The 17,994-nt window shown below is 37.4% G+C and overlaps 1 protein-coding gene across 1 annotated transcript in view; it reads right to left on the bottom strand.

The window, feature by feature from the left end:
• Positions 1–2,922: 2,922 nt before the first annotated feature.
• The window catches only part of LOC126191042 (uncharacterized), a 235,816-nt gene continuing 220,744 nt past the window's right edge, over positions 2,923–17,994 (bottom strand). The window contains exon 5 of the mRNA XM_049931757.1: positions 2,923–4,698. Within this exon, the coding sequence (XP_049787714.1) occupies positions 4,462–4,698 (237 nt within the window). The 3' untranslated portion in view covers positions 2,923–4,461. The remainder of the gene's footprint in view (positions 4,699–17,994) is intronic.

Below are 17,994 nucleotides of genomic sequence, written 5' to 3'. Positions count from 1 at the left end.
GATGGTACTAGAGGGAGCTGTGGAGGGCAGAAACTGTAGAGGGAGACATAGATTGGAATACATTCAGCAAATAACTGAATATGTACATTGCAAGTGCTGCTGTGAGGTGAACAATATCATCTCAGTTATATGACTGGATTCATGATTTATTGTCAGAGAGGACACAGTTCATAGTAATTGATGGAAAGTCATTGATTAAAACAGAAGTAATTTCTGACATTCCCCAAGGTAATGTTATAGGCCCCTTGCTTTTCCTTATCTATATAAATGATTTAGGAGACAATCTAGGCAGCCGTCTTAGGTTGTTTGCAGATGATGTTGTCATTTATCATCTAGTAAAGTCATCAGAAGATTTAAAAAATTGTAAAACAATTTAGAAAAGATATCTGTATGGTGTGAAAATTGTCAATTGACCCTAAATAATGAAAAGTGTGTGATCATTCACATGCGTGCTAAAAGCAGTTTGTTAACCCTTGTTTACATGATAAATGAATCAAATCTAAAGGCCATAAATTCAGCTAAATACCTAGGAATTACAATTACGAACAACTCAATTTGGAAAGAAGATATAAAAAATGTTTTGGGGAAGCCAAAATAAAGACCACATTTTATTGGCAAAACTCTTAGAAAATGTATCAGAACTACTAAAGAGAGTGCCTACACTATGCTCTACTAAAGAGACTGCCCACACTACACTTGTCTGTCCCCATTTGCAGAACTGCAGCCTGATCTGGTATCCTTACCAGATTGGATTAACAAAGTACATTGAGAAAGTTCAAAGAAGAGAAGCACATTTAGTATTGTCCCAAAATAGGGGAGAGATTGTGATGGCCTTGATGCAGGATCATGGAGATAATACAGGATTTGGGGTGGACATCATTAAAACAAATGCATTTTTAATTGCAGTGGAATCCTCTCACAAAATTACAATCACCAACTTCCTCCTCTGAATGTGAAAAAATTTTGATGATGCATAAGGAGGCATGACCATCATATTAAAATAAGGGAAATCAGAGCTCCTATGGAAAGATATAGGTGTCCATTTTTTCCACTCCCTGTTTGAGATTGGAATAACAGAGACTTATCATGACAGTGGTTCAATGAACCCTCTGCAGGGCACTGAAGTGTGATTTGCAGACTATCCATGTAAATGTAGATGTAGAAACAGTAATTATAATTTGAAACTATTGTCCTTATTCATATTTATGTGGTTTATTCTGAAATCAATTTACAAAACATAGACTATTGTATAAAGCTCTTTCAATTTGCAGATTAATACACTCAAATATCTCCAAGCTGCAAGGATTTTTGTGTATCAGTTAGCAAAATGGTGGTAGTGTGATGAAAGTTTGTGTTTTATGGCATGTGAACTATCTATCTTAAGACTGTGATGATAAAGAATTAATACTGGATTTGTTGCATTTTATTGAAGTACGACATGAAGAAAATAAAAGGAAAGGTTAAATATTATCACACAGTAGAGTCCTCATTTATCAAGAACTAAGCCCAACACACCTACTAGGCAACAATTATTAAGCAAGCCATTATTAGGTCAAAGATTTACGTGAACCAGATTTATACATTTTTTAGTTCTTAAGGGTTATCTTGAGCTTCCTTTCTTGCATAAAATGGATGCACACACTTAGTGGTCTGCATCAGAACAATAAATGATTTTTGTCAACAACAGGTGGGAGGTTCATAACAAACATCAAAGAAAGGTAAATTTTGCAGGAACTATGACAGATGCAAATGTTTCCTGAAGACATATGATCACCATTGTTCTAACATTTTCCTTATAAAACCATGTGAATGAGAAAGAAAAAGTTTTTTGAACCTACTCATTTTGGATGTGTAAGAAAGGCATTCATATCTATTCCTCTTTCAGTGATTCCTGTACATTATATAATATAAAATACTGAATTCATTTCAAAACATCAGTTACAATTTCCAAATAGATTCTATTAATTCAGAAAGGAAAGAAATTTAGTATCAGACAGAAACATTCAAATAGAAAAATGCTACTGTATTTAAAACATTTTGAACAAACCAACATCTTTTCTCATATTTACTTTCTTGCTCTGATACTATGGAAAAATAGAAAGTAAAGCGTCCTCCATATCTCATATTCCATTTAAAATCTGCAACAAATCACCTCTTTACCTCCAGCAGAAAACTGTTCACACTCCACAGACTGCATAGAACTGATGTTGTTTAGACCGGAGACTGGTTTGATGCAGGTCTCCATGCTACTCCATCCTGTGCAAGCCTCTTCATGTCCGAATAACTACTACAACTATATACTTCTAAATCTGCTTAGTTTATTCATCTCTTGGTCTTCCTCTATAATTTTTACCCTCCGCACTTCCTTCCAACTTACAGATTTGCATTAACTAGTTTCCAAATTCCTCACAATGGCATCTAATTTTAAGTCAGTGGCTATGCACAAGAGCACCATTATGATAGTTTGTTGTGAGCGAGGTGGGGTGGGTGGGTGGGCGGGCGGGGGAGGGGGGTGGGGGAGATAGACCTAGTAGTATGGGGTATTTTTAACAGTTTTGAAGGCAAAGGGGGAGCTTTAAGTATCTGTAAGAGTTCTAGCCCAAACCTGTTAAAAATTTTTGTAATACTGACTTTTAAATCATTTTCTTGAGAATAAACATCTGTATACACTTTATGTTTTCTATGTTTTCTAAGAGCTACAGGGGTCGCCACTCCCCCTTGTTCTGGGTATTGGTGCCCTTGGTTAGGCAACTGATTTTTATTAAATTAGAAATTTAAGTTGCAGCATTATATTTTTTAAAAAACTGAAATTGTTATTAGATAATTATGGAGGTAATGTTTGATGTTTGGGGTTATGTGTTATTTCATATTCTAGTTCTCAAAAAAATAAAAAGAATTGTCAAACACAAAAACAGCAAAAAATTGCTTCAAAATTATATTTATTTCTTCTCAGAAACGACTTATTGTCATAGAAGTATATTTTCAGGGTTGAAACAGGGTGATAACACTTGCACATGTAGGATATCATTCCATCTTCAGCTGTCATAAGCTGTATCTTCTAGGCAGATGGACCACATTAGAATTGATAAGTACTTAACTTCATTTTTATTGGGCTCAGAGCATCACATAATTATAAGCCTCATCTCTTGCATCATGGTACATTACAGACAGCTGTAACAGGGCACAGATTTCATTTATGATTTTAATTTTAATCATTTACCAAAGTATATATATATTTTTTCATTTCTGTCATCTTACAAATATTATATCCATCACAATTCATCAGCTGTGCACTGATTGTGTTTTGGTACAAATGTTATGATTATATATCATGTACATTGATAACTCAATTGAGGAAATAGGCAATGTATCATGCATCTATTTTTCAAAGCAAGATGAACCACTTAAGTAAAAATAAAACTGAAAATAAAATAAAATAAGATGTATCTATCAATCAACCATTTTTTAATACATCCACATAGGTCTGTTAAGGATATAATGAATATTTTTATTCACAAGACAATAATAAAAGTCCTTACATATATTTAAATGTCATAAATTTGATGAATTAAATTATGAAGCTTTTCATTCTTCCATAAAAAATTCTCAAACCAACATACAAAAAGAAGTGGGAGGAAATTAACAAAAAAAAAACATAATACAATTTAAACTCCATTAACGAAACACTGATTAAACGGCATTAAAACCCTGGGTTCTTCAACAATGCTTTTCAGTATTTAGAAGCTGTAAGAAGCAGTTTCTCTTTAATACTAGTGCTGTTATTAACAAAACAACATACAAAAGAGAAAATTAACAGACACAATTGTCAATCAGTGTACAATTTCAGGAGAGGTATTAGACAAAGTATAGAGGTTACTACACATGAATCCTGCTGCTCATTTCCATTGTTGTGGAAGATAGTGCTCCACATGACTGTAGTTAGTGGCATTAGTTTAATTTTACACTTCTGTTGTAAAGCATACTTCATTGACATATATTTTACTGCATCAGTTACATGTTCATGCAGTACTATCAGTGTAGGTAATCACATTACAATTTTTCATTTACATGCAAGTCCACAATTTTTTCCTCTAAGTAAGAGGGCCTTCATATACCACAGAATGCAGTTTGACAACTTAATTATTCTGCTTGCAGCTATATGCCACTTGCTAAATAAATTGTATTTCATAATACACCACTTGTGTTTTGTTTATGATTAACTTTTGGAGAGATAATCATAATAATTTTCTTCTTCAAAAGTTCTTTAATACATTTTGTGCAGCTTTGCTACCTACTACTTTGTCTTGTAAATATTTTATGGTATATAACACATATTACGATTTCCGCATATACAGAAATCTCTTTACTAAACTAAATCTTCAAGAGCAACATTTGCACAACTCATGTGTGTAACTCTATGGGGAAAAATTATAGAGAACATTAACATTCCAGGTCATGAATTTATCGGGGTTGGTTGTTGGGTAAAGGTGATGTAAGAAAATATTGTGCTAGGCATGATTCATTGGAACAGTGATCTGTAGATATTCCAGTGATGCCCATAGGATGACCTCTATGCAGGAGTGTCAAGATTCGGTGAGACATTCTCTGGCATTTAATTTCCTCTTCACAAATTGAATCAGCCTCTGTGATGAACATTAAGTCACATGCTGATGAAGAAGGCGCTCCTACTTCAGGTCCCTAGAAGAAAATGATTATATGACCTATCAGATGTCTTCACAACAACATATTAATTTATATTTTTTTGACAATGGATTTTAGAAACAAAATTTGAATATTATACATTTGAACTTTATAAAAAAAGTGTAAATGGAATTTATTTGAAAATATAGTGGCATTTATTAGTAATTTAGCAATGAAGCATTAACCTAAATTGTAAGAAGAACTTTTCAGATTTGAACACAAAATTGTAGCTATGTAAAGATACTATGTTCTCTGCACACGCTGGATGATGCTGTTCCTTTCATTTCAAAATTACAATTTGACTACAGAAAGGTAATGAATTGAATTAGAAGAACAATTGTCTCCCCTTGTCCTCACTACAAGTAGGTCCCTCTCATTTTGGGTCTGAGTGATCTGCCACATCTTTCTGCTCTTCTTAAATCTATCACTCTTTCTTTCCTGAGGGTGAAAAACTAACAGTTCTGAAGCTAAGAACAGTTTTTATTTTTAAAACACTTCAATCAGTAGTAGTGGAGTAAGTAACTACTAGAATAACATTTTTATTATTTGTAAGTTTACTGCAGATGTAGACAAGAATAAACTTCAAAAAAATGTCAAAGGTTATACTGAAGTTACTGCTGATTGACACTGGGGTCAGTATAAATTTGGTAGTGAGTGTAAAAATTACCATTTGTTGCAACTCCATCTGTGATGTAGAAGTGCATTTAATTTTCAATAAAGGTTCTATGCTTCTGCAAACAGCATTCATTTGCCTAAGTTTAGAAACTGTTCATTTGTGCTACATTTTATAATTTTTGAAGAAATTTCACTTTAGAGTAGTTTTGTGTGTCACAGGTCACTCAGTTACATGATAATGTGTGTACAGCATCTTCTTTAATCATTCATGCATGATACTGTTTTACTTTAAACGGAATATTATTTTAACATGACTTCCTTTGGATTGAGCCTAACATAAAAACTGTGACATCTTCCCATCTTATGTAAGGACAGTCAATTAAAGTAGCATAAAGGTAATGATGTAGATAGTGCATAATTGAAATTAATCTTTAGGTATTTACTAGCCAGTTTATGTCACTCACCTTCAATATTAACATCATGGGCATAGTACAATATCTGTTTTATGTAGAAAAAGGAAGAAGAGAGGGAGATCAGAAACTGAAACTGGAAAATAAAGAGAGAAGAGCAGAGAAAAAATGAAACAGAAAAAGTGGACAACTAAGTGATGGAGATAATCATGGGGAAATGGAGAGAGCGAGTGAGAGAGAGAGAGAGAGAGAGAGAGAGAGAGAGCACCACAGTTGCAGCTTGTCTCTCGATAGGTCAAATGTTACTTTTATTGAAGCTGATGTCATGCTGTGATGATGTCTGTAAGTAAGTAAGCACATCAGACAAAAAATTTGTCACCTCCAGGAAACACCACAAAAATAACATCGCTTCACATTGCCTCTGGCCTCGATAATGGCCTCATTTCAGTGGAAAGGACAGTTTAGTGTTTCTTCTGGGATGCCATATTCAGCTGAATCCATAATTGATGGTTAGACCCCACAGAGCTATAATATTGCAGCCAATATTCTCAGCTCTTTGAACACTCTGGTTGTCATCAGATCTCCGAAGTTGAGTAATGCCAGGTGTGGCATTGCATGTTATATGTATAGGTAACTTTCTGTGTATGCTATATGCTATTATATGCTTCCTCTTTGTCTTCAATTCATAAAGGAGAAGGGATGTTGGTGCACAGTTCCTGATTGTCCGACTTTGCGTCAATGTCCTGTATTAAATTCCAAACCACTCTGCTGTGTCTCATGAAGTGAGGGCATGAGAAATTGTTTATGGTGATCTGTCCATTCGGTGGGGATGTTTAAGCTCAATGGCCCCCTCGGTGGCTTCTCAACAGCAGTAAGCTATGTGCCAGCACTGGGTTTCACTCATCTGGGTTCCTCATCTGAGTTTCTTTCATAGCCATCCAACACAAATATGACACAATGTTATACATACCCATTAGTCACCTACATGTACTAGAAACACTTAAACACATGACCTTCACATTTTGTGATGGAAAGGTGCCAATGATAATGAAGGGCAGAGAAATGTTTTCAGTTAGGCAGATGAATCTTGTCTTCAGGGTCTCCCGGCCAACAGTGTCATACACATTTTCTCTACTTTTTACCAAATTGCAGGGATGCTGCTGGCTATATTACACCTGCTCTTCCAAATAGACCCTCACATTTTCTATGAGACTAAGATCAGTTGCTTTAGCATACCCGTTGAGGTGTGATAGGTTGCCTGAGAGCCCATCAAACTAGTAGCATATGCCTGCAGCCCAGTGAACATGGTTGTTGTCATCTTGAAAGATGGGAGTGTCCACAGCACATTCATCATGAAGACGCAGAAAAAAAGGAAAAACTTGGTCATCAAGAATGCTGAAATAAACATCTTTGTATGTGTTCACGATAACACTGAAATGAAATGAAATGATTGTATGGCATTGCTGGCCAGGAGTCCCCATGCAGTGGAGTTTGGCCATGGTATTGTAAGTCCTTTTTAGTTGATGCCACTTTGGTGACTTGCGAGTCAATGTTGATGAAATGATGATGAAGGTCACACAACACCCAGTAATCTCGGGGCAGAGAAAATCCCTGATCCCATGTGTGGGAGGTGAGAATGCTACCGCAAGACCACAAGCTGCAAACCACTATAACACTGTACATTGCCATTCAGTTGTTGTCACGCTTGACTGATGTTTGGCCTATTGAAGCTTTCTGTTCACAGTAACTTGAATGAGTGGGACCTAGTCATGATATGAAAGATACTTCCAAAACATAACAGAACCATTCCCCAACCTTTACCACAACTTCTGCACACTGTGGGTTAAATGTCTGATTCATCCATCAGTGCACTTAATGTCTTGCATCATTTGGGAACATGAAAAACTGTGATTCATCAGAAAACTCTCAGCACCTCCAGCCAGCTACTGTCCAGTTTCTGTGCTGTTTGCCCTGCAGAAGTATTCAAGCTGCATGTAATGCAGTGAGCAATGGCCTTTGTGAGGAAGCCAACTCAAATTGTTCATTTTGTGAAGTTTGCTTCACAATATTTCCTCAGAAACTGTTTGAGAAGGACCTGCCCCCATTGACAGCAGTTATTTTGCCAGGTTTGAAAGCAATTGTCACTGAAAAGATGTGATACCTGTCTAAAGTCCCTGTGGGTTATAATCTATTTGAGAGCACTTTTCTTGTTCCATGTTAATTGCTGAAGCTGATGCACTATTTCTTTGCATTGGTATAGCAACATATCAGGCAACGTCAGTCACAAAGTGAACATGGGTGCATTCAAACATGACAGCCATTTTCTGGCATTCTGTCACATCTCAATACTTATCCATCTTATTGCACTGATTCTATACAGTCAAATGGTACGTACACACCAACTAATTGAAATGACTTACATTAGTGATGGGGCAGGGGTGGTGGGTCGCATGACTGCTCAGTACCTGTTCTACAGGCTCTGCAGCCTCCAAATTGACCAATATGCTGTTTTTGTGAGGATGGATAATATTTTATCTACAGAGGAATCACATGACTGCTCAGAACCTGTTCTACAGGCTCTGCAGCCTCCAAATTGACCAGTATTCTGTTTTTGTGAGGATGGATAATATTTTATCTACAGAGTGTAATTGGTAAATTTGTTGTGCATCATATATTATAATGGTCTGGATAGTTCTGGAAGAACTTAAATGGAGCAATATGCAAAAGATGGTGTGGCATCATCCTTCTTTGGTAGTGGCTTGACAAGTCTCTGTCACCAAGTAGCTGTGATAGCTTGTGCGGTCAAGGAGTGGTGGGCAGTAGTGGGACATTAACAATCTTCATCATTTTGGAGTGTGATGTCATCATGTCCAGTGGCTGTTGAACTGATCTTCATAGTTCATTTGTTGACAATACCATCAATAACAAAGTTAAGACAGAATTTTTTGTACCTACCACCATTTACCCCTATGAAATATTGTTTAAATGTTCAGTAGCAGTTGTTGGGAAAATGAACTGCTGATTTAGCTGCTTAATCAGACAGTGGGATCAGCAGTAGCTTTTACTTTGTCTACATATAAAAAGGAAGGAGGATGATTGGGTTTTAATGTCCTACTGACATTGAGGTCATGAGAGGCAGAACACAATTTTGGATAGTTTCAATGATGGGGAAGGAAATCAGCTGTACTCTTTCCAACTAACCATACCACCATTTACCTGAAGTGATATAGGGAAAACACAGAAAACCTAAATCTGGATGGTCAGATGCAGATTTGAACTGTTTTCCTCCCAAATATGAGTCCAATGTTCTAATCATTGCGCCACCTCACTCCGTTTGTCTAAATCTTAACCATGCAGGTTTTTCCATAAGGCATGGTCATATCTAAGTTTATCATTTCTCACATAATGACTCCTTTTCGGGGCTAAGGTATCATTTGTATGTCTAATGTCCAATTTTAGTGAGATTTGTGAACTGCTTTAGCTTACCCATTAGCAAAGGTAAAGGTTTCCTCTTCATTTTCCTAGACATTGGGAAACATATTTTTCATATAAGCAAGTAAGTTTGTTAGCAAATCAATGAAGCTAGTCATTTGTGTCTGCTGATTGTAATAGAATTATTCTCCCAAACTATCTCCTGTGTCTAAGCTGAAAATTTTGGTACAATGATGTGTTTAAAGTGCTTTTATGTAGTTATCAGGAGTTTATTTCTTGCATATTTTATAAGTACGTTTGTGGGCAAACATGCCAGGTGCAGATGTTTGAGTAGTAAAGATTACTCTCTTTGGGCTTCTGTCACAAATATATCATAAAGATTGTGACTATTGGCTACATGATTGCTGGGTGCAAGCTGTAGTAAATCATATTTGAAGAAAACAGTTTATACTTGAATTTAACACTGTAGGGGCTGTTGCACTGGAATTATGCTAGTAGTACACTCCTGGAAATGGAAAAAAGAACACATTGACACCAGTGTGTCAGACCCACCATACTTGCTCCGGACACTGCGAGAGGGCTGTACAAGCAATGATCACACGCACGGCACAGCGGACACACCAGGAACCGCGGTGTTGGCCGTCGAATGGCGCTAGCTGCGCAGCATTTGTGCACCGCCGCCGTCAGTGTCAGCCAGTTTGCCGTGGCATACGGAGCTCTATCGCAGTCTTTAACACTGGTAGCATGCCGCGACAGCGTGGACGTGAACCGTATGTGCAGTTGACGGACTTTGAGCGAGGGCGTATAGTGGGCATGCGGGAGGCCGGGTGGACGTACCGCCGAATTGCTCAACACGTGGGGCGTGAGGTCTCCACAGTACATCGATGTTGTCGCCAGTGGTCGGCGGAAGGTGCACGTGCCCGTCGACCTGGGACCGGACCGCAGCGACGCACGGATGCACGCCAAGACCGTAGGATGCTACGCAGTGCCGTAGGGGACCGCATCGCCACTTCCCAGCAAATTAGGGACACTGTTGCTCCTGGGGTATCGGCGAGGACCATTCGCAACCGTCCCCATGAAGCTGGGCTACGGTCCCGCACACCGTTAGGCCGTCTTCCGCTCACGCCCCAACATCGTGCAGCCCGCCTCCAGTGGTGTCGCGACAGGCGTGAATGGAGGGACGAATGGAGACGTGTCATCTTCAGCGATGAGAGTCGCTTCTACCTTGGTGCCAATGATGGTCGTATGCGTGTTTGGCGCCGTGCAGGTGAGCGCCACAATCAGAACTGCATACGACCGAGGCACACAGGGCCAACACCCGGCATCATGGTGTGGGGAGCGATCTCCTACACTGGCCGTACACCACTGATGATCGTCGAGGGGACACTGAATAGTGCACGGTACATCCAAACCGTCATCGAACCCATCGTTCTACCATTCCTAGACCGGCAAGAGAACTTGGTGTTCCAACAGGACAATGCACATCCGCATGTATCCCGTGCCACCCAACGTGCTCTATAAGGTGTAAGTCAACTACCCTGGCCAGCAAGATCTCCGGATCTGTCCCCCATTGAGCATGTTTGGGACTGGATGAAGCGTCGTCTCACGCGGTCTGCACGTCCAGCACGAACGCTGGTCCAACTGAGGCGCCAGGTGGAAATGGCATGGCAAGCCGTTCCACAGGACTACATCCAGCATCTCTACGATCGTCTCCATGGGAGAATAGCAGCCTGCATTGCTGCGAAAGGTGGATATACACTGTACTAGTGCCGACATTGTGCATGCTCTGTTGCCTGTTTCTATGTGCCTGTGGTTCTGTCAGTGTGATCATGTGATGTATCTGACCCCAGGAATGTGTCAATAAAGTTTCCCCTTCCTGGGACAATGAATTCACGGTGTTCTTATTTCAATTTCCAGGAGTGTATCAGAGATAACAGTGAGAAAATGAATATCACTAAACAGAACAAAGCTCACCTTGCTCATAAAAATATTACAAGAAAGTTAAAAACAATAATACCAGAGAGTATTATTAATATTAGTGGTGGTAATGATAAGGAACATTAACTGTGTAATGATATGTTGGTAAATAATAAGTGGAAGTACAACTTAAATTATTATATTAAAGTAATAGGTCAGGTAAGTAATATGAAAAAGTTCATAACAAGGAAGGGTAAATTAGTAATATAGTAGTAAATTACCACTAGCTATTTTGTGCTGCAAGAATGTAGACAAAGGTACAAAAACAGACTTAACAGATTCACAAGCTGACATGTTCTTTGCTTTTAGAACCCAAGTTTTTGAGTTAATTTGCATTGATAACTAATCTTGACCCAGGGACTATCATCACTTTATCATGCTGTCACTTGTCCCAAATCTAGAAATACACTTTTCGAAATTTTGAATCTTTCAGGTTTATTTATCAGCAGTCATTCAAGCAATGGTAAAATATCTGTCATCTGTTGACAATTTGTCCACAATATAGACATCACTCATATTCATTTCAATAGCTTTCCATGCTTAGTAAGTCTTTTGCAGTGATAGCACCATTGACAGCCCAGCCAGTGAACCCAAGCATGTCTTTTATGTGCAGTGGAGCACAGTTGGTCTCCACAGTTCCAATGATGTTATTCCTTTGGCTATATGATTTATAAGTTCAAACACTAGTTTAGAGGATGACATATAGTTAAATTTACTTGTTTATGGAGTTGGACGAAGTTTCTTTTTGGGCTCTTGGGGCAGTCACCTGTCTATAATTCTACCCATTTCATCACCTAACCACTAAGAAGCAGTGCCAGAACTGGCCAGCAGTTAAGTATTTCTGGGTTTGCAGCTTTTCTGTTAGCCTTGTACTTATTTTATTTCTTCACCAAAATCTTCTACCATCACTTTGAATACATTCAATTGTTTTCTGCCCACACTCATCATTATCAAACAATTGTCCCAGCTTATCTAAGGTATTCATCCATTTCTTTTTATATGTTCCATGGACCCATGTGAATTTTGTTATGGCATAATGTATAACACACAGACATTTATCACTTAGTATTTTATTGTTAGTGACTGGTATGAAAGAGTTCTTCATAAAGTCTTCTAGACATTATATTTAGATTACATAAATCAGGAATGTTGAAAAAAAGTTAGGGGTGAATATTTATTTAAGTGCATATCAGTTTCATCATCTTGTCCTCATTCTGCCCACTGATATACTATTAAAAGCCTTATAATACAAGGCTTGGTTTGGGATCCTGACAGTAGTGGAACATGTTTATTACATTTATTTTTATCCTGTGCAGCTTTTCCTATAATATATATTACACCTCATTATCCCATTATGTAGCAGTTCCCAATTTTATCTTCTATGCAGCCATCTTTTACAGGTCTAAGGAAATGTTTCCTGTAGTTACAGTTCTTTCTTTATCAAAACCCTAGATACTCTTCTGCACAAGGTGGGAACAGGCTGAAAACTATCAAACTGATACTACAGTTTTTTCATGCCTGTGGAATAAGTTCATTAAAATTTGATCCAGATGTGACTTTACTTTCAGTACAGAAAACAGTCCTCCCTACAAAAGAAGAATAATGTAAGTCCATCTTGGCTATTGGGTGTGTCTAATGATACTGGAACTTTTCAGGTGGTGGTCACAACAAAGCATCCCCAGAGGACATGCATCTGCAGTTTACATCTATTTTCCACACTTTGAGAAAGGCCAAATCATTGGTGTGGGAGATATTGACGCATCACACAGACAGCTGGGTGTAGTGCAATTAAAGCAGAACAAGTGTTGAAAAGTTAAATTCAGGAGGACTACACCATGAGAAGATCATAGAATCATTCAAATGGCTCTGATAAATTGACAGATGACAACAGCTGAAATCTGGGCAGAAGTTAATGACAGAGTGTCACCATGGATTTTTGGGAACAGATTACTTCAAGCTATGTTTAGATTTCCAGCTACCATGCATTGTTTACCACTGACACCTTACCACATGTAACAGAGACTTGTATGATGTAAAGCCAAAGTCACTGGGTCATTAAGTGGCCTTCTATTGTGTTGAGTGTGAGTCTTACATCTGTGTTGAGTGGTCACATTGACACCAAAGTTACCACAGATGACCTAGTGAAAGATCAAAGGAAACAGTGATTCTCTAGATCCATACCTCTCCAACTCTTTCAATCACACTGTCAGGATCTATTGAATATGAGAAATGGACTGATTTGATAATTGTTGAAGAGAGGCTATATGTTAACTATCACACAACATTAATGTTGAATACTGTTGTTATACCCATCGTGAGCAAGGTACCAAATGATATATTTCAGCACAAAAATGCAAGGCACCACACTGCAGTTCACACCACTAATACTTTGAGAAATGTGTATATCCTTCACTGGCCTGCCTCATCACCTGATTTGTCACCCACACAGCATGTTTTGTGTGTGCCTGAAAGATGTATACTTTGGTATCAGCCTCCAGCCTGCAGTCTTCATGAATTGATGCAGCATGTGTTTCACACGTTGTAAGAAATGCATCAAGATAGCATTCAGAGGCTGTATACAGCCATGCTGCAATGAATTACAGACAGTGTTTGTGCCCATTCTGATTTTGATGACAGACATTAGTTCTAAATGGAGTAAAAGTTTAGTTGTATGTTAAGAACATTTCCACAAAATTTGACAAATACTGGACTACGACATAAAGGTATAATACTTTTCATTTCTGTCAGTGTGTATGCAGAGCTCAAAAGATTTAGATTGTTCACTGCTCTCCGGTTTGTCTGTTAGTTAGTTACATGTCCCATGGATCATTTTACACAATAGATTGTAATGGTGTGGATTGAGTGATTTTATATTGACATTGCAAAATAATTTGTACATACAGTATGACTACATTCTGAACATTTATAAGTATACATAGACACATGTAATATACAGACACATCCACAGTTTGTTTTCAAATTAAACTTCGCTATCAGTCAGACATTTCATATGACTGGGTAAGTAATCAAATATTTTTGTTGCAGCATGATGCACCCTTTTTTGTGCTAATAACAACCTTAATGTGGAGTAATGAATGTCAGTTTCCCTTTTGGGATTGTAATTATGTAGATCAGTGCTTCTTTAGAATTTTAGTGGATTATTTATAATGAACTTCATGAGATAATAAATATGCTGTGAGGCAATAGTCAGAATGCCCATATCCTTAAACACATGGCTACAAGATGATCGTGGGTGAGCATCACATATTGTTCTTACAGCACGTTTTTGCACAATGAAGACTTTCTATACTAAAGATGAGTTACCCCATAACATTATTCTGTATGACATATTGGAATGCAAATATTTAAAACACATGGTTATTCTAAATGATGAACCCGTTTTCAAAAATTCGTATGTATTCAAGTACAAATCAAAAATGAACAAGCTTTATGTCAATGAAAATAGGAAGTTTCAAAGTTTTTGACAGGTGGTGGTGGGCGGGCTCATGGTGATGATATCAGAAGCAGCCGGTAGAGTTCTCACTGCAATAGGGCTGTCATTCCATTTTGCTGTCAATTGTGAGTGAGATGGAAACTGTGGAGAACAATGTTTCCTGCATTCTTGAGTTTGCAAAATAGTGAGTCACAAATTGCAGTGCAGTGGGCATTTCATACTAAATTTGGTATTCAGCCACCAACTCACAAAAGCTTTAGCCATTGTTTTAAGCAATTTAAACAGACTGGGAGTGTGTGCAAAGGAAAAAGCCCAAGCTGACCATGTCAAAGAATGATGTTTGACTGATTCAAAAGTTTTGTGGGCAGTCCCAGTACGCCTACCAGTGGAGCCAGTTGAGAACTATCAGTACCCCAACTAATTTTATGGAAAGTTCTGAGATGGTGTTTGCTGTACAAGCCCTACTGATTACAACTTTTGCAGGCTCTCAACCCCAATGACAAAGAGAAGCATCTCGCATTTTGTAGTTATGTGCTAGCAAAGATGGAGGATGATGCATTTCTACAGTGTGTAATTTTTTGTGATGAAGTGATGTTCCACCTCAGTGGAAACGTCAACAGACACAATGTTCAAATGTGGGGTTTTGAAAATGCACATTCCCCATTGCAACATGAAAGAGACTTATTGAAGATCAACATACATATCCTGTACAAAGGTTTATGGCCCATTCTTCTTTGCAGAAAGTACTGTAATGGGAATCACATACCTGGACATGTTCGAACAATGGCTGTTCCCTCAAGTTATGGAAGATTCCCAGGACTCTATTTTCCAACAGGATGGAGCTCTGCCCCATTGTCACCATGATGTATGAGGTGTTTTGAATGACTCCCTTCCTCAGTGCTGGATCGGTCACACGGGACTTGAGGACCTCGCTCTGCACTTCTGGCCATCGAGTTCTCCTGCTCTTATACCCTGCAACTATTCCCTATGAGGTTATGTGAAGGAAGCTGTTTACATCCCACCTCTACCACCCACTCTGAATGATCTGCGGAACCAGATCACTGCTGCCATGCACTCAGTAACAGCAAGTAGTATGGGATAAGTTTGGCTACCATGTTGATGTTTGCTGTACTGCTAATAATGGCCACATTGAACATATATGACATTTATTACATTTTTAATTATTAAATAATTATAAAAACTAATTAATTACAATTTTTTACAAATTATTAAATTTAATAAATTGATATCAAACATTATAAAAAAAATTTGAAACTTCTTGTTTCATTGGTATAAAGCTTGTTCATTTTGGATCTGTTCTTGAATAAATATGAAGTTTTGAAAATGAGTCCATCATTTAGAATAACCTTGTATGTCACCTGATTCATTTGTCTCTCCCAAAGATTTGAAATTATTCTAAGTGTAAATGTAGCTGAACTAAGTTGTTTCATGGACACGTCAGAACTGAAGTTTCTACCCTATTTATTATTTCCTCACCATGTGTTACACGTATCAGTGGTGTAGTACACCTTGATATGCTGAACAGAATATATTGTGTCTTTTTGAAAATGAGCATCAGACCATTCGCATAAAGCCAGTCAATGATACTTTTAAGAACTTTGCTTACCATTTCTTCTATTTCAGTATGTATGCTTGGATTGCTTACAATAACAGTGTCATCTGGAAAAAGAACTAATTCTGCTTGTTCTATATTAAACAGAATGTTTACATATATGAAGAACAATGGTGGCTTCGGGGAGCCCCATAAGTTATTTCTCCCTGGTCAGAATTATGTCCCTGGACTAAATACGAATTTCAGTTTTCTTTTGGTTAGATATGAAATTATCTATTGGTTGACTGTATCGTATCATCAATCACTGAAAAAATCTATTTATCTACAAGAATGCTCTGCTTTGCACAGTTAAATGCCTTAGATAAGTCACAGAAAATACCAACCGGCATTGTGTAATTATTTAACGCTTGTAAAATCTGGTGAGTGAACACGTAAATAGCATTCTCAGCAGAGCAGCACCTCTGAAATCCAAAACTGTGATTTACTGAGGATATTACTGTTGCTAAGGTGAGATGCTATCCTAGAATACATCACCTTCTCAAAAATTTTGGAAAATGATGTCAGTAGTGAACAGGCCAGTAGTTGTTGCTATCTCTCTTGTCAGCTTTCTGAAAGAGGGGTTTAACAATGGCATATGTCAGCTTCTCTGGAAAAATGCCTTGAATTAGTGATGCATTAAGTATTTTGGATAAGACTGGGTTTATCATATGAGAACAAGTCTTCAGTACTCTATTAGAAACACCATAAAAACCAGATGAGCTTTTGTGTTTGAGTCATAAAATTTATTTGATCACCAGCATAGGATATATTGTGCATATGCAATAGTCTTCCTAATTTGATTCCAAAAGGACTGTTGTAATCTTTCCATCTATGTAAACTTTAAATAGGTATGAAGAAAGAGGCAAGTCAAGAGACAATAAATGGTAGCATCACCACCCAAGTGATCCTATCAAGGCATTGGTAATCTCTTGTAGGGGACATAACACAATATACTAACAAGTTTCATGGAGATTATCTATTGATATGTACCATCTTTCAAAGTGAACATCATTTATTCAGTTGACAATCTGTTTTGAAGTCCATGCTGTTTTACATTGAGAATGTTTCCCTATATTAAATGCTTATAAATGTTGTTATACATCCCTTTCTCATATTTTTAAATGCTGACAACAGCAAGATGGAGTGAGCTGTCCTTAACTGTTGTTTTATCTCTTTTTTAGAATCTGGCTTGATAAAAACATTTTTAAGTTTGTGAGGGAAACACAACAATGAGATTCAGTGTTTAGTAACTTACTATATTTTAAATCACATTTGTTGCATCTTGGATTTGTAATATATCAACTCACTAAATATTGAATCACTTTGTTGTGCCATTTTCCCATAGTGATTTAAGCATTCTCTTGACAAGCCATATCTTAAAAAGGGGCTAAAAACTTAATTATTTTTGTTTATTTTACAACTGACTCTGTAGTAAACACTGAAATATTTATCATTATGAGAATTAATAATACTAATAGCTTAATTTTGAGAGATGATATTCTGTACTTAGAAATTGCAGGTCAGCTACTAATATGCTGTTAAAATTTCCATTTTCTCTGATTTTCAGAAAACAGTAAAGAAAAGCAGCTTTTGTCTGGGGATGTTTATGATCAGTTTACAAAGTAACTTTGACAAAATTTCTTACATCCACAATGTGTTGCTTTGTCACATGTTTCACAATGTTCAAAACTGATCCCAACTTGTGCTGGGGAGCTTATTGTTCATTGAAAACATATACATTTTGACACACTGGAGACTTTGTTTAAATCTCTCAATACCATTTGTGTCATCAG

This window comes from Schistocerca cancellata, chromosome 1, assembly GCF_023864275.1.
Source record: "Schistocerca cancellata isolate TAMUIC-IGC-003103 chromosome 1, iqSchCanc2.1, whole genome shotgun sequence".
Lineage (NCBI taxonomy): Eukaryota > Metazoa > Arthropoda > Insecta > Orthoptera > Acrididae > Schistocerca > Schistocerca cancellata.
Note: the sequence above shows the minus strand (reverse complement) of the source record. Positions and strands in the feature narration are given on the sequence as shown.